Source organism: Motacilla alba, chromosome 2, assembly GCF_015832195.1.
Source record: "Motacilla alba alba isolate MOTALB_02 chromosome 2, Motacilla_alba_V1.0_pri, whole genome shotgun sequence".
NCBI classification, from domain to species: domain Eukaryota; kingdom Metazoa; phylum Chordata; class Aves; order Passeriformes; family Motacillidae; genus Motacilla; species Motacilla alba.
This window is the reverse complement of record NC_052017.1, coordinates 109617132-109638188: the sequence shown is the minus strand read 5'-3', so window position 1 is coordinate 109638188 and position 21057 is coordinate 109617132. Positions and strand designations below refer to the sequence as shown.

Sequence of the window (21057 nt, the reverse complement as noted above, 5' to 3'; positions counted from 1 at the left end):
GATTTAACAGTTCTTTACAATAATTTCTTACCTAATAGCTATAGAAAGCAAGCTGAGATTACATTATCAACCTTCAAGGTTCAGTCCTATCACAAAGGTCAATGAAAAAGAATGAGCACCTATTATACATTTAGAACTGCTGGAAAACAAAAGCCCTCCTTGGCATATATCCTGTTTTTCAGAGTTTGATCCACGGTTACTTTGTTTTCTGTAATAATATTTTTAAAAATCATTTAGGGTTGGCCAGACTGTAAACAGCAACACAAGGTACAGAATATTAATGAAAGATGAATCGTGCACTTTCTTGAATACAAAATATGTGATATTTTACATATATGCAAATTCTGAACCTGATCCTTATTCTATTAATTTAAATATTTTCTTATGTAATGTGGACTGAATTTGACCCAAAACATTTTCATCTGTTAAGAATAATTAGAGAAGTTCTCAGGCTGAACTTAATGCTTGGGTAAACAGTCTGATACCACAACTGCATTTTTCATCCCCAGAGCAGAAGAGACATACTAAAGATTATTACCATATGCTTCTCTCTTCTGAAGAGTTTGGTTCAGTCCACAAGGTTCCTGGGACAAAATCCCAGTACCAGCTTCAGCTGTTGAGAGTAAAAGCACTGCTATGAAACAGGACACTCATGTGACACACAGGACTTTGGTGAAAAAGCATCTTATGCCTGAAGTCATAAGGACAGTTCAGACTGATCTTGTTTAACCTTTTGCTGAGACTGGTAATCAAGTTACCAATTACTGTCACAGGTTCCAGCTTTCACAGGTACTTAATCATGTATTACATTTGAAAACAACGCAATTTATTTGCCCCAAAATCTTCTGGAATATGAGCTATAATCAGCTTGGAAAGAGGGAAAGATGGATCCTGGTATATGGAATATTCATTTCTGAGGTAACAATTTCATTTGAAGAGGCAGCCTCTTATTCAGAAAAACTATCCAGAATATTTGACTAAACTCAGTTTTTGTGTTCACACAATCTTTCCAGATTTTCTCTCCTGAAAGCAAAACTCACATTCGAAGCCATGTCTTCTGCCAGAGTAGGTCGGTGCTCCATTTCCCCAGCTGATTCATTCCCTCAGAAAACATGACTCCCAAACCAGAAGGCAACTGCAGTGTTTCCCCTTAAAATACCATGCTCTAAAACTTCCCATCTCTTGAGGAAATAAAGACTAGGCCAAGGAGAAAAGTCACAGCTGATACAAACATTGCTCAAAAATCGGCTACACTGAGAAAGGCGACAAGACTGCAGAATGTGAACTGGCAGATAAATGAGGTTTAGGTGAAGTTTCACACATCCATCCTTCCCCCCCTGTGTGACAGAAGCTCTTTAATGATGTTGTCAGGGCCTCTAGATGGAGTAAGAGTCTTGAGGTACATGGCCACTTATCTGTCATCCTTTATTTTACACACTCAGTCCTTAAAGACATCCTGCAAATCCAAGACAAAATAAAAGAGTTTCAAGGCAAAATATAGATGAATGAACTGTGGAAAATTAAACTTGGGGAAGATCAGGACCTTTACAAGAGATGCAGTATGATACTAGTGTCAACTTCATTTATCAGAAATTGAGTTCAACCTCCTCAAACAATACACACTGAGAGACTGATTCATTCTTTCCTTTGTGCCATAGTGATGTCAATGAGTTCAAAAGAGTTGCTTTCAATTTACTCCCTGTCAGGAAAGGAGACATCCATCTATCCATCTACATGGACCAAAGAAAAGGCTGAGCAGACAGAGAACTTCTGTGGAATTAGCCTACACTTTTCTCAGTTAAAGGGCCAAACACTCTGCTAGAAAACCTCTGCAGCCAAAAATAATTTCACAGCTACAACTCAGTCTCAATTCAGACAAGGAGTGCCTTGATTCATCCCAAGGAAAAAGGCCTCTGTAAAGCCATTGTATATCACAAACATTAATGTCAGGAAGCTGAATGTTCATTGTACAGAGACCCAGAACTGTATTAATAACAATACCCACTGAGGACATTATATTGTGTAGTCTCTTCACACTTATAAAAGCAGGAAATTATTTTTATAGCCAACATCTTCTGTTTTCACAATTTGTCCTAGCATACCAGATACTCGCTGTATGAAATCTTCCAGTAAGACTTAATGAAAATAAAACTAGATGCAGTAAAATATGATATAATGGCTAAGTTAAAGCTTCTCTCTGAATATTCTGAGTGTTATGAAGTTGATCTATATTACTAGAGTTACACTTTTTAGAGTTAAACTTTTAATGAAACTGAAAACAAATGAGCATGCAAAAAAACCACTCATTGGGAATTACAGGAGGAGAGAATTATAAAGAAATGACATCAGGTCCCACATTCTGATTTTCCTTCTGGGGACTGTTTGCTGTCTTCACCTTGAAGAATCCCATAATTGCTGAGAAGGTTCACCACTGGCTGTGTCTGGCTCCCCAGTGGGCTGGCTCCACAGCGGGCTTATTTGTAAAAGGTACTGGAGACAGGAATGAGGAATGGCTGGAGACAGATCAGACTTTCTGTGTCAGGTTGTGATGGAAACCACTGTTTAGGAAGGAAGATGATGCAGACTGTGTGGTTAAGGTGGAGGAAAGCTGTGTAGTACCTACACGTTCTCCTGAGCTGACTGATGGCTTAAAAACCAGGGACAGGGTAAAAATTCAGCAAATTTCCCAGCTTGGCAGATGCAATGGAGAAGGAGTTCAAAACCACGAGGAGTTCAAAACAAAACCCTTCCATTTATTTACTGGAAGGGTTGCTAAGCATTGGAACAGGCTGTCCAAGGAGTTAGTTGGTGGAGTCACCATCCTTGGGGGTATTCAAGAAATGCCTGGATGTGGTACTAAGTGTTTTGGTCTAGTTGACAAGATGCTGATGGGTCAAAGGTTGGACTTGATCTTGGAGATGTTTTCCAACTGAAATAATTCTGTGATTCTGTGAATGCAGTGCAACAACACACATATTGGGCAAAATAGTCCAGCTTATCCTGTCAGGAATCTGCAAGTACCTAAAAACTGTCCCTTAGTCTCTACAGAAAACATGTTTGTATGGACTGAGCTCATGTATGACTCCTCAAGAATAATTGCTTCAAGTCCAGAATGGAGACACAGGGCTTCAAGATGAAGGTCCTTAGGAACAAAGGACCACAATCACCAAACTTACTGATAACTGCTCCAAAGATGACTTGTTACTTCTTTCCCCCCTTGCCACATAAACAGGATGTCATACAGAAAAAACCCTGAGAGAATGACCCATACATGACAGGCATTAACTCACACTGCTTAATGCACTCTGACACATTATGGAGGTGCTCATGTGACATCAGGGCAGACCCAGCAAAAGACCCAAACAGGACAGATCAGAACAGTCCAAGGAAAGGGAGAAAAGGCTCAAGTGTAAGAAAGGGTTTGCCCGAAAAAAGGTTCTTGGAACCAAGAGAATAACAGGAAAAGAGAGAGCAGACAAGGGAGTAAGGGTTGCAGAGAAGTCAGAGATAAAGCAAATGCCACAGATAATGACATGAAGCTGAAGAAGGGACAGGGGAATAGTGAAGGAGACTTAAAAACACAGCTACAGATTGAGGGGAAAAACATGAGGGTGAAAGAAGAAAAAGCTCTCACACAAAGAATCAGAAGATCCAGTGATTCTGTGATCACCAAGGCATTGGTTTGTTTCCACTAAACAGTATGTCTACATACATTTTGCAATTTTTAGACTGTCTACAAGATTGCCAAGATAATAATAGTAACAGTAATAATTAATAATAAATTTTCATTTGTTTGAAGAATTTATTAAGAGGACCAATGTGAAATAGGATACAAAAACTTTCTAGCTTGAGGAAACTAAGCCAAAGGCTGCCAGACAAAGGTGAGTGATGCCTATTACCAGAAGCAGATGTTCAGAGACATGAGCGGGGAACAGAACAGACTGTCCAACCTTACACGTTCATCAGGAAAGCCATCAGAAATAGCACAGTGAATGGCAGTCTTCACAGAGTTCAGGAAGTCAGTAAGAAGAGATTTTCAGCTATGATCCAATTACAAAAGCTGTCTGCATTCAGGCAGAGCTGTGCCACCTGTGTAGCAGAGGGCAGCATGTAGGTATACTTGTGATGTGACCTAGGCCACGTGTCTGTCAACTTCTGACTTAAAGAAAGCCAAATCAGTCATTTTCCTCTTTAAAGGACAAAATAATATTAGCTGACAATCTTCTGCAACTCCTGCCTTCAACAGCAGCCACTTGGAATCATGGGTATGTTTGAAAAATCAATCTCTAAGCAACAGAAAATGTAGGAGTTTTAAGGTAGATATCCTTGTTTCACTCCTTTTTGACATTAAAATTAATTCCAAATAGCCACTAATAGTTCTTGTCTCAGTCTTGGATGACAGTCTTGCAGTGGCAGCCTTTAAGAGCAAATACTCAGGGACATCTGAGATAACACAACCCTCTTATATAACAAGAGTACACTTCATGCTAACACTGAAGAAAAGGCTGAACAGCAGTCCCTCAATGAACATGCCAAATATACAGGTTATATGCCAGCCCTCTAACAGCTATTATGATTGTCAAGCATATTAATAAACTTCTACAGTTGAAAGGAAAAGAAAATCTGAACCTATTTTCAGGATATTGTGCTCTGAGCGAACACTTACAGACTAAGGATTTGTCTGCAGGGAATATGCTAAATCAAGCCCTTTTGAACTTTTGATTAAATAATTGATGCATAATGCAGAATGTATAATATATGCATCCTTTTTCCATAGTTGCCTGGAAACCCATATGGAACAGTACTAGCAATTCCAGAAGCATTTAAGTCATTGGTGAAGACAAAGGAACAAAAAAGTTTTACAAATCATTAACTCATCTCTCTTTCCATTCTTCAAATACTGCAGGATACCAGAATTAGTAACTTACACAATGGTATCATGACTCTAGTAATACAGAATGGCTTTTTTTCTTAAAGCTTTATCTCTTGGAGCCATGTGAATAATGTTACTCACTGTAAGGGAACTTGTAAGACTCAGCTTTCATTAAAATAGAGAACAAAGAACACAACTAATACTTCCAGCCTCTACCTTTATGTAATAGTAATAAGCAGATCATAGAATATACAAGGTGGTCAACAATGAAGAACAAAAATAAGAATGCAAAATGGTAATTTTCTTTCCAAATCATAGGATTTTAAGCAAATCTCATAAAAGACTGATCACTCAGGGTTTAGAAGAATATGAGACTCCCATGATCACAAATTCAAGAGGCAGATTGCTTCAAATTGCAGCCAAGCAGACCTTTTGCACTTCTCAAGTAGGCAACATTGCTTGTCATTCAGTTTGATTGCTCTGTGACCCAGCCTGAAACTATCTTGTGCTTTATTGCTTCCAAGATGGAATGAAAAACAGGATAAAACCCAACAATGAGAATAGAGCACTAACCATGGAAACTACAGTGATGAAGGATTAAATTCTTTAATCTAAACAATTCTGCAATCACCGTAATTTGAAGTCTCTGTTTCTGATGGTCATCCTGAGTAAAAGAAAAAGAAAAAGAAAAAGAAAAAGAAGGGCAAGCACAGAATTGCATGGGCTGTACAGTTCTTGTGAAAGGCAGGACAGTGACAGTGAACACCTCCTGCCATGGCAGGGATCTTCACGGGATTCTTGTGCCTTTGCACATTTGTTGTGCACTCTATTTGAGAAAATCAATACTCACTGAGTCAAAGGATGAATGTCTGTATACTGCACTGGCAAGAGGTCTCGTTTGAGTGAAGAGAAGCAGTTACATGGTCCTAAATCAATCAACATGTAAATATGAAGGATTTGGTGGTTAAACATCAGTAGTACAGACTGGAACACTTGTGAGTGTCCTCTAGCTTTGTGCTTAGGGAACTCTTTTGGATGTGTAAACTTGGTGCAGATTTTCTTATGCAGAAGAAGAAAGTTGAACCTGGATGTCCTGTTAACTTCCTCAGCCACTGGATAACACAAAGGTCACACACCATTTCCAGTGGAATCAAGACTTACTTATCCTTTCCTTTTACTGCAAGTACCAGATAATATGACTTTTCATTTTGTGGTGAATGGCATGTTGAATGGGATGGGATAAAATGATACATTAGGTGTCAGCCCAGCATAGAAAAAATACAGTCAAACCCCAAGCCCTAGCAATTTTATTTAGGTTAAATCAAGTAATTTTTAAAAAACTGCTTGCTGTGATGATGGGGGCCCATAGCTCACACAGGCTGATCTCATCATTTCATACCCAGATAGTCAGTTTCTAGGACAAACCCATTTTCAGCAGTTTGCTGTAGCATTACAGGAGGTCTAAGAGTACAGACAGAAAAGAGCTTTAAGAAAAGCACCTAAAAATAATGTAATTACAGTAACTGTCATTCATTTTCACTAGGAAATTATTACATTTCAGAAGGGGAGAAATTATCCTAACTTAAAACAAATGTAAAAAGGCAGATCAGATCAGGGAAGCACCCAAAAGCATGTACAGAGATTAAGCTGATGTGCCTACATGCCTCAGCTTGACTACACAAGCCCAGAGGAAGCAGAACAAAGAGGAGGTGGAGGTGGAGGTGGAGGAAACTGCCTTGGACATACATAAGGTTTCCATCACAGTCATGGCAGCTGTGCTCTCTATGAATAGAAAACAAAGTGCTGTACTACAGCCCGGATAGGCCAAAAGAACTAAACAATAACAAAAAATCATTCACACTGAACAATATTAAAGGGAGAAACAAAGACACCAACACCCTAAAGTGCTGAGATTAAACTGCCAGAAAAACAAGCTCCCTTTTTGTTGGCTTTAATTAAGCCACATCTTACCATCCCCAGCACAGCTTTTGATTCACACTTTCAACTGTCAATGATTTATTCTGATCTAGGGAAATCAGCAAAATCTGCTTTTGCAGTCACAGTCACAGAATGATCTCACAACACATTTAGTGTTCATCAAGGACAGCAGCAGCTTGCCAGCCATACAGTTCTGTATTACTGAGTGATATTTAATGGTATAATGGTTTTTATTATGGTATGTTGTTATGTCCTACTCCTGGTTGTCACCATACCCCAGAAGGAATTTGCATGTGAACATGGTATTTCATCTCAGCATGTTAATAAATTCACTGAGAAAGAAGTACTAAGATAAATCAATGGCACAATGATCCCTGGGAAAAATTATAAATTGTGGGGTTTGGTGCTTCTGGACACTGGTGAATGTCAAGCCGTAGGTCTAACTGCTGTCATTGGTCTTTCATCCTTGTTTTAGGAAGGCCTAAGATGCTTCTGTGCCTGGATGCCATGGATAAACAGCACCAAATCAACCTTGCCAAGACAGCATTTTCCTGGCAGTAAGGGGGGCTGAGCAGGAGCTGTGTTTGCTGAGAATGTACTCAGGAGCTCCAAAACCTGCTCTGAGGCACTTGCAGTGAAGTAAAGGACAATTATCTCCTGTTTGACTTGGTGAGAGCAACATTGGTTCATAGGGTTTTCAAGTTCTGCAACTATTTCAGACCTCATGGTGCTCTCCCGTAGTTTTTCCATGTCCCTCCTTGATTCTTGCAGTGTGCACTATCTAGGAACACCTTTGAAGCACATTTAGAAAATCTATGTGATTAAGTCAGCTATTCCCATTTGGTATATTTTGTACAGTACAGACTGGAATAAACATGCAGCATGTTTCATCAGGTTCCTGTACCTGCTTCCTAGTTGCTTTTATTACGCCAAATAATGAAACTTAATCTCAAATTATTAGGATGCTAGATTTCCAAGACTATATCCCAAGACCATCCACCAGTAAAACGGCCACAGTCAGTTCATACACTCCTGGCTTTACATTCTGGGATTTAAAGATGCATAATCACCAGCAATGTGTTCTCCAAGGTCCATCTGTCTACAAGTCTTCACATTCATTGGGAATGTTCCTGCCCAAATCTCAGTATCTTCTCCAGAATTTAGTATTTATTTGATTTTTTTCTTCCCCCCAAAAAAGGCATCTATGTCTTGTGCTGGTATTTATAACTAAGGGAAGACTATTGCTATTGCAACAGGTCTATTGCTACAGGAATTCTGCAAAGCAATCAGCAAGTAGTCTGCAATTATCTCTTTCTATAACCACCAAATCCTCAAAAGTACCTACAGAGTTTCTCTTTTCATTATTTCCAATTTTAGAAATTGTCAGCAGAAATAAAAAGCATAAATTTAGTTTATATTCATGGTGAATTAAAAAGGTTTCCCAGCTTTTAGGGTTTCTGCATTCAGAATTTTGCATGTCTCCTGCTTTTGGGATTTTTGTAACACATTGTATCCCACATTTGGGCACTTACCAGATTCAGAGGTGTGGCAACAATAATTTGTAAATGTTTTTATTATTTATTTGCAGTGTTAACTTAGGTAAAGAGGAACACTTAAATTTGCAGAATTTTTCTTTGAAAGATAACATCAGAGATTTTTCAAATTTATCTACTTTTTTATGAGTCCTTGAGAAGAATTTTTTGCTTTTCTGAAGAACAAGGCTGGACTGGATTAAATTCCATCCTGTTTGACAAATAATTGAAATTACTGATAATGATTTTTTTCACACTTTGATGATTGTATTTGAACTATCACTTTAAAATGCTCAGAGACATTTTTATAAAAGAAGTACTTTCCACAGAGTATTTTCCCAAAGTTGTATAGAATTGTCAGAAAGACATACAGTTGCTATTTTGAAGACTGTTGGCTAAATATCTGCAAAGAAATTTTCTTCTTATGAAAATGAAATAATTTTACAAAGCAAATTATTTGATCAACAGTGGTAGTACTCAAGGTGCAACATATGTAGTGATATTCTGGTAAAAGGAGGTAAACAGTCATGTTCTCTCTTATTTTTACCCAGATAATTTACCAGTTTCAGGAAAACTCTGCAAGAGAGAATGGCTCTCAGAATATGATTTTTGCCCACTCACTTTGCCAGTAAAACCTGGCCTGCTGCTGAAGGTTTCAGTAAAAAACTGCTTTTGTACTGAGAGAATTCTCAAAGGGAGGCCAGGAGATGAACCTGTGTCTGTGTCTGCATTAAAGGCAGCAGAAACAAACAGTGTGTGATGAGTGTAGCTGCCTGTTAAATGATATCCCATGACTGCCTATGCTAATGGGCACCTCCGGGTAAAAAAGATGGTGCTAATAAAGCCTCTGCTCTGCTTTCCTTGGAACAAACACTTCTGGCACTCAAAGCAGCTCTCTGCTTCCATCCTCATATACCTTCAGCCTGTAGCCAAGAGCAGCTCTCAGTCATTTATTAAATTAGCTCTTTAAAAGAGCCCCTCAAATACAGTCTTTCCAAGCAATTTTCCCCTAGTAAGTCTGGGCCAGTGTGCCAGGGCAGGGCAGGAGGGCACAGCTGAAAGAAGACAAGGATGGCTTGAGTGACAGGAGGTGCTATGCACTGGGAGTGGAGCAGAACTGTCTTTTTGAGCTTTTTTCTTGTTATATTCTACCCTAAATGAAGCAGCACAGATGCAGCAGAAAGGTTTTTTTCACCATGACCCCTTTTTCTTTTTTGTCTCATTACTGCTGGGTGGTGCATAATGACAGTATCTGTAGGGAGAAAAAAAAAAACCAAAACAGTAGCTGACATGAGCCAGAGGTCTGATATTAACCATTTCAAGGGCAGTGCTCAGTTCAGTGGCTCTATGTTTAGCAGCTCTTTCTTGGACAGTCATTGCTTGAATACCTACCAGGTGAATGAATGACTTCTTTTCCCATTGATAAGAGAAACACATCTGGGAGAGCAGCAGTCTACTTGAAACAATGAGAAGAAAACTATACTTGATGGTGAAAAGACACACACAATCCAGCCTGTTCCAGAGCAGCAGGCACTATTTCTTAAGTTGCACAGAACCTAATACTTAGGATGACATTATAAGTTTCTCCTTTTACTTTTTTTTCCTTAAGAAGAGAGTGATACAGTATAAATCTTTAAACAAGATCAGCAAGTTACTCCTCCTAGGTTAGCAGTGGAGATCAGAAACTAAGTCCCACCCATGAGCTACTTGGCACAAGCTGGCAAACTGCAGGGCATCTGTACTAATTCCTTATGAGGAGAACCAACAGTTCCACAAAAGCAGATTGCAGTTGATAAATAAGAGGCACAAAATTAAAATTAACAACCAGTATATTTTCAGGCAGACAGACACTCCCAGCAATGAGGCTATTGTTAGCCCTTGGGTTTTTTTTCATTTGCTTTGCATGCAGTTGCATACATACTTTGCTACCACCGTCCATTTAATTAGATACTTTTGTCACCTCAGACTACTGTATTCTGTTACCATGAAAATGAAGTGAAAATGTCATCTTCCTGAACATAAGATTAAAAAAAAAAAAACCAAACAAATGAATGCAACATAATAGCGTCTTTCAACACATTTGCTCCTGAATGGGAGAAGCAGCTGCTGGGCAGGTACTAAACCCCCCCTGGGTTTTGTGTCTGTCAGACTGCTTATAATGCAATACCAAACCTTCAATTCATACTTCAACTAAGGGCATATTAAAAATATGAGAAGTGTGCTACAAAAGTGATTAAACTATCAGCTCCGTGGCTAATAACACAGTAAATACTCTTCAAAATGTTTTCCATTACAAGTTGGCCTCTCCAGTATGTTTGGACAGCATAAGATAAACATTTCTGTAACACAGACAGATGTAAACCCAAAACTAGGAACTTAACAGGGTGGTAAATTTCTATCTACAATGAGCAGTTTTTAACATACTTACCACTGTGTGTAGCACAAGCATAGCCAGGTTGTCATTCTAGTCTGTATGTGAGGACTAAAACTCACTTGTTTTCTCTGTGTTGGCCCTCTCCCTACTGCTGACAAGAGTGCCCTTGGTTAGGGTATTTTTTTAAGTTGGTGTGGAAAGGTTCAGAAAAGCAGATATACCCAAATTCTGCCCTTCTAAGTATTTGCATACTATTTTGGATGGAGAACAAGGGATACACTCCATTACAGATTTTACATGTATTTTGCCTTTAAAGCTCACAGCACGTGACTGTGCTAATAGAAAATGCAGCTGTAAAGGGAAAAAGACTGAATCTCAGAAGAGAAGTTAAAAAAGGTCACTAATCAAGTGGGAAATTTCCTAATAAAACCTAGAGGGATTAAGACAGATACCCAGAGATTACAAGCAGGTTCACTCTCTCAGAAGAGCTGTGTCTAGCTGGCCTTGTGGAAATAGAGGAGTCTGACCAACATTGCACCCACTTTGCTGCACCCTAAATTGAAGAGGACTAAAAGCAGGATTTTTTCTCACAGAGCTGCTATAAAAGCATTTAATTGGCAGGGCCCTTCTGAAACTCACAAATGCTATTTCACAAGAACATTGGAGAATGCAGTCAACATACTTATTAATTAAAGTTGTGGCCTGTATCCTGCCCCACCCTTCTATGACTGAACCACAGGCATATTTGAGGTAAGTTCCTTACATAAACAGGTTAATATTTGAAGTCTGCCCAGGCACTCTGATTAGTATCCTTTGCAATGCTACATCACACAGCCCTGGTTGGTCAGCGGTGCCAAGGACAGACTGGAGAGTGCAGTGGAAACCTGGTAACAATGGCAGGTGAAAGAAGTGCTGGCATACTTACAGTTGCATTTCTTCTGAACAAATCTAAGCTTGCATGCTGTTCGGTAGGTGGACAAACGGATGCGATCCAGATCCTGAGCCCCTAGTGGAAGAGAATAACGGTGACATTTGTATGGCATATGACCTGTGCGTCTCTTTGCTAGCAGGGAAGCCAGAGAACAAAGAGGACACATGGGCTGCCTCGGTTTAACAATTTTCAAGGCTCACTCCTTTGCAGAGAGAGTAGAGAAGAGTGAGGAGTAACAAGGGGAATGTCAGTAGCTACAGTGTTAAAAGAATTTTAGAAAGGAAGGTAAGGAATAGTCAGCCCACTGTGTCTGTCACTTTGAAGAACAATCTGGTCAAGCTGCAGGCTAAAAGACACACTGGCCAGGCTCCAACAGCAAGGAAAACCTCAGTCGAATTTTAATATTCAGCAAAAAAAGCTCGTAACAAGTATCTTTAGCTGACATGCCACACCAGGGCAAAGTATTGCCAGCAAACCCAATCATAAAACATACTGTGCTGTAACATAAAGACTTATGGCAATCTGCAGAAGGGGGCAATGACAAGGGGTGTGGAGCCTTTGTCCATTATGTGGATGTATGTTCTCTGCAATGGAGACCTCTGAGGGTCAGCTCTGTGCTCCACACAAAGCTTGACCCTGGCTGCTGCAACGTAAAGATCCGGTAACATTTCCAAAGCAGCTGTCCAAGAGATGGGAACAAAGTAAGTGGCAGCTACCTCACAAACAAGGACAGGACACAGGGGCCAGTATGGGGGCAGAACCTGGCACGGTGTCCAACAAACTCATCCAAACAAGGTACAGCCAGGATGTAAAAGGAGTGGAATACAGCCCTGCTTTTACACAATCTTCCTAAATGTTTTAAGATTTCTCAGCTGAACTGCAGAACATATGGCCATGTTGGCATCTGTAGCAGGATACTCTGTCTAAGTGGGGGTAAAACAGCTCAAATTTTCTCCCATTTGCATAAGTTATCAGTGATGGATGGAGAAGGGGGATCATGCTGCTTTAGGTGTTCAGGAATGCTGAGACCAGCTTGACTCCACAACCCCAAAGCTCAACCTTCTGGGGACATGAAAAACAATCTTGCCTGACGGAAATCAGCACTGGTGAGGATGTGGCACAAAGTTCCTGATAAAGGAAGCAACAAGTGATAGTAGTGATAACTTATCTGAAGCTGCTGAGCTGGCAGGGGGAGCCTAGAAACATCTGACTGACTGACAGTGACTTTATACTATAAAAGCTCAGTTCCATTTTTTAATGGCAGGGACTTCTAACACTTTCCTTCTGGATACATACGTGGCAATTCCTCCCTTGACTGGGGACACCCCTCAAGGTTATTCCTTCAGGCCAAGTGGAAGAGATTTCCCCACAGTGTTGAGATGGGTGAGTAACACCAATCTGTACTTAGTAATTATTAAGCTACTTTTGAAATAATTTATTTAATAAATACTGCCCAATATAATTAGTTATAAATATCTATTCTATCTCGTAAACAATTTTGATTAAAATATTTCAGTTTAATTGTTACATTATCACCAAGTAAAATAAAGATTTATTTTATTTTATTCCTATAAATACGTTTGGTTTGCTATCCTTAATCCTGCATGATGAAGTCATATAAAGTATCAATTACATCTTATTTAATGTTTAAGAAACAAACTCTTGACCAAGTCTGGGACTAGGATGGGATCGAGCTCTACTCAGACTACTCTCTCAGAAGGAGTTTCTAGAGTGAGGGGGATCCTTTTTGCACCTTGTGACTCAATTGGAGGGCTTCCTTCTCTGATAAATCTTGCCTGAAGCTTTCATTCTGCCTGTGGCAGCATCATTCACCCACACTTTCTTAAACAAGGTCGTCCTTTGGATCCAAATTTTTCAAATGTGCTCTTGCCTATGACATGAAAATGAGAATGATACTCTCTATTCTCCCCAAATACTGCTCTTTTCCTGACCAAATTCTCCCAACACTGTCTTCCCAAGGCTCATAGCTACTCCCTTTTGCCATTGACACCATCTGCTCCCAGGAGAAATTACCTTTGACTACTTAACATCAGGTATGGGAAGTGTTTCTGTGAGTTTTTTCCATCATATCCTCTATTGTTAAAATTATAAAGGATTTTTCCTTCTCCATTAGGATCTCATTGACAGCTTTAGGAAAATTTCTTTACAGGTGAAAGGGAGGATAAAGCTTGCAACACTAAGCTTTTCCTTTTTAACAGGAAAAGTAAGTAAAATTAATGTAACTTTTTCCCTCTTAACTTCAGTGAAAGCTATCAATAAATTTCCAGTGCTCCTTTATAAAACTTCAGCCTTATAACAAGGTTTAAAGAGTGAAAGCAAAGTGAGACTCTGGCTCATTGAGCTTCTGAGGTTGCAGTAATAATCCCAAATAAACAAATTTGTAGGCAACATTGCCTTTTTTTTTTCTTTTTTACTATTTGCACACATAGTGGATGGTGTTATTTTGATATTATTTGGGAAGTAGGTGTTGCTGATAAGACCCCGGAATAGACAATTTAATTTTGACATGATTCACATTTTGCCACAGTCAGAGATCTATTTGTCAAATAACTTCTGTTAAAAAGTGCCATCACTTACGTGATGGAGAGTCCTGATTAACAAGTGGAAAGATGTCCAGGACTGAGCATGGCAAATGAGACAGCAAATTTGTAACTTCCCTACAGGATTGCCTCTCCTTCCTTCTGCCTGCTGGCAGTGCCTCACTCTGTTTGCTTTGAATATGCTCATGTCAAGTAACACTGTTGGCAGTCTGCAAAAATAACAAAGGGACACACTGCAACTTTGGCCGCTGTTTTCTTGCTGGATAATATGTGCCAGGAGTGACGTACATTTTGAACTCTTCATCAGTGTGGATATACCTGGGCATGTCAGGTCAGACTAAGGTAAGACTAAGACCTAGTGGCTTGATGTCCAATAGAGCATTTTGAGTTATAGGACAAGCTTTAACCACGGGACTCTATAGAAGGTGATAATGATTATGATATCAATTCACAAATGTTTGTAATTTAGAACTGGAAGGATGCCTCTTCTGAAGAAAAGGCAACAAAAAAGGTCAAACTGGACCTCTCAAAATACAGGGGAAATCACAGTGGTCCAAATTTAAAGTTAGAATCAAATCCTTCTATTCCTTGTTCAGGACAAACTTCCCACTTAAAAAGCCTTGAAAAGTTGGACTTCTTCCCCCCCCCCTTTTCTATCTTGTGTAGTCTGGAACATGACCCACTTTGTACAGTTATTGTGGGGTTTTAATCACAGACTTGCAGATGTAGGTCCTAAGAACTGAAACCACTGGCAAAAGCCTTTATATTACAAATTTTCTTCCTCTGATATTGGCAGGTTGTGGAGTTTACCTATTACCATAGGCTTATGCCAATCAGAATGTTAAGAAGCTTCACATGGCCCACAATATGTAGGGCATCAGGAGCACATGGTTTTTGTTACACATGTTAAAGTGTGGGCTTGCACACAGCTGAATGCAATCCCAGGATGAATTTTGGTGTCAGTGAAGCACACCCTACACACACAGAGGTATCCGAGGGGCTCCCAGAATGCAAAGTTCAGTGTTTAATGGATATGGCTAAAATACATTTAGTTTTTCCACAAAGACTTAATATTTTCCCCTCATTTTACCTAGTTGGAGTGTCCAGTTCTCTGCGTACACAGGTAGGTGGAGGAACAGAGGCAGGCAAACAGAAGAGGGAAGCACATGTGAGATAAACCAGGCTGAAGTATGCCAAAATACTAAAATGTGAAAGAAGAAAATAGTAGTCTCTAACTACTGGTGTATAATACAGGAAAACAGTCCCTCCTCTGCCTCCAGCTGCTGATTTTGCCAATACCTCCTTAACTCCTGAAAAACAATACAACATCAAAACAGCCTTCAAAACTGTGGAAACAAACCACAAATCTTCACAGCAAAGTCCTAAATATTTTAGGACTTTTTCAAACTATTTGAAATTAATGGTACCTATGCCAATGACTTGAGCTGATAAAAATCAAGGCCCCTCTGTAATTGTAATTAAAATTACAGTATGTTCTGATAATGGACAAATACATTTTTTGATTCTGGCCAAAATACAACACCTCCCTCCAAGGTTCCAAGGTGCTGTACACAAGAGACAACTGAATCAAAGAATATCCTGAGTTGGAAGGGACCCACAAGAATAATTGAGTCCAACTCTTGGCTCTGCACTGGATACTCCCAAAAATCACACCATGTGCCTGACAGAATTGTCCAAATGCTTTTTGAGCTCTCTCAGGCTTGGTGCTGTGACCACTTCCCTGGGGAGCCTGTTCCAGTGCCCAAACACCCTCTGGGTAAAGAACCTTTCTCTAAATATCCAACCTAGACCTCCCCTGACACAGCTTCATTCCATTTCCTCAGGTCCTCTCACTGGGCACCAGAGAGAAAAGACCAGTGAGAAATATTCATGAGTTACAACAGCAAGCGCTGTGTGATAATAAATTACAGGGCACAACAGAGCTAATGGACACTGCGGAATGGGCCAAAACAGTTCTTGGTAGGCCATCTGAGTGGGAAGTCTTTAATTTGGAGAGCTCAGATGTAGGGCTCACACACATTGAATTCACCAGCACACACCTGTACTTTCATTATGCATAATAACTCCAGTCCCAGTAATGCCCATCTTAGTCTGCCACCAAAGATCAGGGAGATGCTCTGTCCTAGTTTACTATGAGGCAGGGGACAAACAACAGGAAGCTTAGTAATTACACACAAAACTCAGGTAAATCTAATAACAGAGTGACAGTCTCAAACTTGACATGTAAGAGAATTTCCTGGAGAAATAGTGGATTGTAAGAGAAATTAGAGATGACTGTCAGAAGTGCAGGAACTTTGTCGGTATGGTACATCCCTGACGTGCTATCGTGCAGGGAACACAAGACCTCATTAGGAACTACAAAAAATTACACTGGAGTATGAAATACATGAGTCCCTGTACTGTGTCTGGCTGAGATGCAGTTAACTTTCTTTATAGCAGTCTGCATGGTGCTGTGTTTCAGATCTGAGGCTAAAATGTGTTGCTAACACACCGCTGTTTCAGCTGTTGCTGGAGAGTGCTTGCACAGCACCCAGGATTTTCTGTTTCCCACTCTGTCCCCTCCCAGGACTGTCAGGGGATGGGCAAGGGGCTGGGAGGAGACACAGCAAGGACAGATGCCCCACCTGGCCAAAAAGTTAGTCCACACCACATAATGTCATGCTCAGCAATAAAACTGGGGTAGGGAAAGAAGGGGGTGGGGAGTTTTGTCTTCCAAGGCAGACACTGTTCCACGAGTGGCTGGGCATCAGTCTGCTTTTGGGAAGTGGGGAACAGCCACCTTTGCAACACCGGTTCTTGGTTTCTGTTGTAATTTTTTCCCTCTCTTTCTGTCACCTAATCAAGTCTTTATCTCAAGCAATGAGTATGCTTGCTTTTGCTCTCCCTATATCCTCTCCGATTCTGCTGGGGACTGGTGAGGGATTAAGCAAGTATGTGGGAGTTTGGCAGCTGGGGTAAACCCACTACAGATTCCTCAAAAAAAAAGATGTAGCTTTTGGAGACCTTTATCCCTCTTCACTGCAACCTGTGTACTCCATCATCTTTGTCTTAAGAAAACTACGGATTAAAATAATTCAATTAAAAAATCTGATGTAGAAAATCCCTCTTTCCTGCTTTGGTCAAATCAGCCCATTTTCGTGCGGTTTTGGTCTCATGATATTCATTTGTGCAACGGAGATTTGAGGTGGAAAGCTTGCATAAATTTTACTGACATTGCATAGCAACTGGCTTGGTCTATCACAGCAAAACATTTCCAGGAAGTACTTACGCATTTCTGCAAACAGCTGCCTTCTTTCTGCCATGGTATTTCCTCTTTTCCCACAATCTTCAATCATTCTGGAAGACAAAATCATGTGAAAACATTAAGTATTATTCCCAGACTGAACATACGTACATAAGCATCCAAAATTGATCCTGAAGAACCTTTGAGGTTGACTGGTGCTCCACGTGTATCCAATGCCTTTTGCCAGCCTCTCTGTGGTGTGGTTTGTGGAGAACCTGGTCCCCAAACTGTCCTCCATTCTCTGGACTCTGCTTTCAAGCATTTGTTCCCCCTCCCGCCCCTCTCTCCCAAAGGCAGTGTTCAGTTTTTCTGCTTGATGTAACTAACTGGCTTACATAACACAAGCTCTGAAATTCATTTTAGGTTTTTCTTAAATAAGGAATCCTCAGTTTAAATTATGTAAGAGAGAAGAAATCATAAAAGATTTTGATATTATTTTATAGTCTCAAAAACTATGTTCTAGCCAATTCTATGTGGAGGAGATTAAAAAAAAACCAAACCAAACAACAGCAATTAAATCTCTACTCCATAACATAATACATGTTATTTACCCAAGCAAGCGTTCTCCCAATATTCATTCAAATTTAGGACAGTGTATCTCTGGTTAAATGAGTTTCACAGAAAGGCTCAGAAGTAAGAATATATTTTCCTTCTGTTTTCAGAGGAAAAAAATCTTTGGACTATTTTGAAGAGCACTACTGCTGGATAGAGCAGAGAGAAAAGTGACAGCTTCTCTCACAGCCAGCATTCAAACCATAAAAGACCAAAGTTTTCAGAGTGAAGATAAACATCTTTAGCAGCACTCAAAAAATTAAAACTAGTGTCAGCATCACCACTTCCTATGGGTAATTACCCTGTCGAACCAATATCCTTTCCTGCCTGCCAAGTCTGGTTAGAACTTCTGACCTGCATTTTAATCTCCATCCTCACGTCAACTTGACTGTGTAAAATAACATCACACTACCCAGGTTATAAAGCAGATGTTCTATACAAGCCTGCAATCAAAAATACTGCACTGTATCCCATAGCAAACCTCCATACGTATACAACAGGAAGGATAAAAGTACTGGATAAAGACCATCACCAAAGAACTCCAGACAGAAAACCTGTTTCCTTTTATTTCAAAAAGACAGAAAGGCAATCACATCTGAGGTGTTTTGTTGTGGGTTTTTTTTCCCCCCTTTCAAACTGCACTGTTCAAATGAAGTGGTGGTACATTATAATTGCCTTTTCCAAGTAGCCTATTTAATTCTCAGAGTACTGATAAAGACTCTGATAAAATGCTGTCTAGGGTGGATGTTTTGTGATGTGAGCAGCAGTCCCACTAGGAAGTGGACAAAGGGTATGGATGCAGCCTCTTTGCAGGGATATTCAAGTTCACCTCATATTCAAGTACGCTCCCGTTTGTCCAGGAGTGATAGGGATGTGTGTAGCATGGCGTGAAGTCAGAGCTAATATATCCTCCCTTTCTGCAGAGGTAACAGCTCTCAGGACAGTGCTTCACAGAAGTGGTCACTCAGCCTTTGATCTGAGGTAGCTCGTGTCTTGGAGGTGGTCAGGGAAGACTCAAACCTCCCTGCAAAATGAGATACCTCAAGATATGCCAGGCCCAACTAGCATCTTAATTAGACAGCAAGAAGCAATATCTTTTTTACATGAATCAGCCTTAAATCGCTTCCCATAAAAAATTCAAAGCAATATAATTCCACTAACCATGGCTTGAGCTCCCCACTCCTGTTTCTAATGAAAGTCATAGTAGGAGACAAATTTGCCATGGGAAATGACCAGATCTCATAGCACAGGTGAGTTAATAAAGCCCTTTGAAAAGATAGTATCTTTTACTAGGCAGGGCAGTTGAGTGAATACTTCAGAGCAAACACAATTTTTGATTAATATTTATTGCTTGTAGAGGTGGTTATAGGCCATCATAATTTTCTCTGACTTCTCCTATATTGAGCATTATTCCACAATGTACAACTTGTTTTCAGACCACATACTACTTATTTGACTGAGATTGGGATAATTTGATTTTGGCACAAGGATGACATCATCTTCCACTTCTTGACACAACTGACACTTAAATCTTACAGATGTTTCTCCAGTTAATAATTTGCTGTTTTCATTCCACCAATGTTCTCTAACATTTGTGAAGTAATTACTGCTCTCAGAGTGATTGCTACAAATTTTATTGAAAACATAAGGGGTGCAACTTTATTCTCACTTGCCTCATATTGACACCTGGAGAAAAATATTCCTTAGCTATTGCTTTTCAATATCTTGCAGAGCATGGAATGTGGCTCACCTGTGACCTTATTCACCATGTGGAAGAATTTTCCCAGTCAAAATTTAGTAACAAAAAGTATTTATCAAATCATGCAAATTGCACAGCATGTTTTCCACTTCCTTCAGAAAGCCTGTTGTAAAAGTGTCCCTTTAGTGGGGGGAAAAAGAATAATTCTTTAACTGCTTTTCTGTTTTCTGCAATTCATCCTCCCTTTACTTTTGCTGTTTATATCTCTTCATATAAAAACATTCCCTGGACCTGATCATCATTTTTCAGAATGTCCCATTATCTTCTGAAATTGAATCACCCTTTTCACCGCTGGGGCTTATGGGGATTACCAGGCCTGACAAATAACTTTATATTTATAAACACACAACTCAGGCTTCCTCAGAGAAGGAAGGAACTTCATATTAATGTTTTTAGGACTCTTGCAGTAGGTATTTTGAAGATTTTAAAACAGCCTTCATCCAAATGACAATCCTAACATTCTCAGTAAGGGTATATGCCGTTAAGCTAATGAGAACATTAGTGGTGGCAGTATTTTCAGACAGATACATTCTATCCCTCCTTCCTGTCTTTTCTTGATAGAAGAAAAATGATAGATGATGCTCATCTACCAGAGTATTGGTACTTCTGAGTCGCTGTTGACAGGAATTCACTCAGCTGCATCCTCCAAGCTTTTCACATGCATTTTAACTCCAGAATGTGCTACAGCCCAGGCTCAACTAATGCCATTGTCAAGGGGCTGGGCATCTCCCTTTTCCGCCTTATCCCTTGTGACCCAGATCACAGGTACACAGCTCTACTCTTCAACTCAGATTACAGACTCCTGCTTTGAGCCCATGATGTGTCCACCTCAGCCCCTGGGGCTGGCCCTGAGCTAATTAATACAGTTGTGTTCCAGTATTTCTCAGTTTGCTCACAGCACAAGCCACGTCACAGAAAAAAAAAGTACAATTTGTTCTTCACAGGAGAAAAGCAAACCACAAAGCAAACTTTAATGTGCTTTGAAAAACAGAATACAATTCCAGAGACATAATTTTGAAAAATATTAATTAATGTATACATTTCTTATAGTAGGGATTAGATGATATTTGTCTTCTCTAGATTCCTTTCACTATCTTTTTCCCTTTTCTTCCCAGGAAATACCTCCTTCACTGCAGGTAAGAAGAACGCCTATTGTGCATCTAATTAAAATTCTAGTCACAAGCTAATTAGTAAAGTACCAATTAGAGTGGTATTAAGGCTTCAATATATTAC

At 39.8% G+C, this 21057-nt stretch overlaps 1 protein-coding gene across 36 annotated transcripts in view; it reads right to left on the bottom strand.

The window, feature by feature from the left end:
- Positions 1-21057, bottom strand: part of DTNA (dystrobrevin alpha) — a 225486-nt gene that overhangs the window by 80037 nt on the left and 124392 nt on the right. For 8 of the 36 annotated variants that reach the window (XM_038127890.1, XM_038127887.1, XM_038127889.1 and 5 more), the window contains 2 exons: positions 17499-17566; positions 11643-11723 (listed from right to left, as the gene is read on the bottom strand). In XM_038127890.1, coding sequence (XP_037983818.1) covers positions 11643-11723; positions 17499-17565 — 148 coding nt within the window. In that variant the 5' untranslated portion in view covers position 17566. Of the gene's footprint in view, positions 1-11642; positions 11724-17498; positions 17567-17653; positions 17802-21057 lie in introns of those variants that run through there. The other 28 variants (XM_038127879.1, XM_038127876.1, XM_038127896.1 and 25 more) reach the window with 14 other exon arrangements.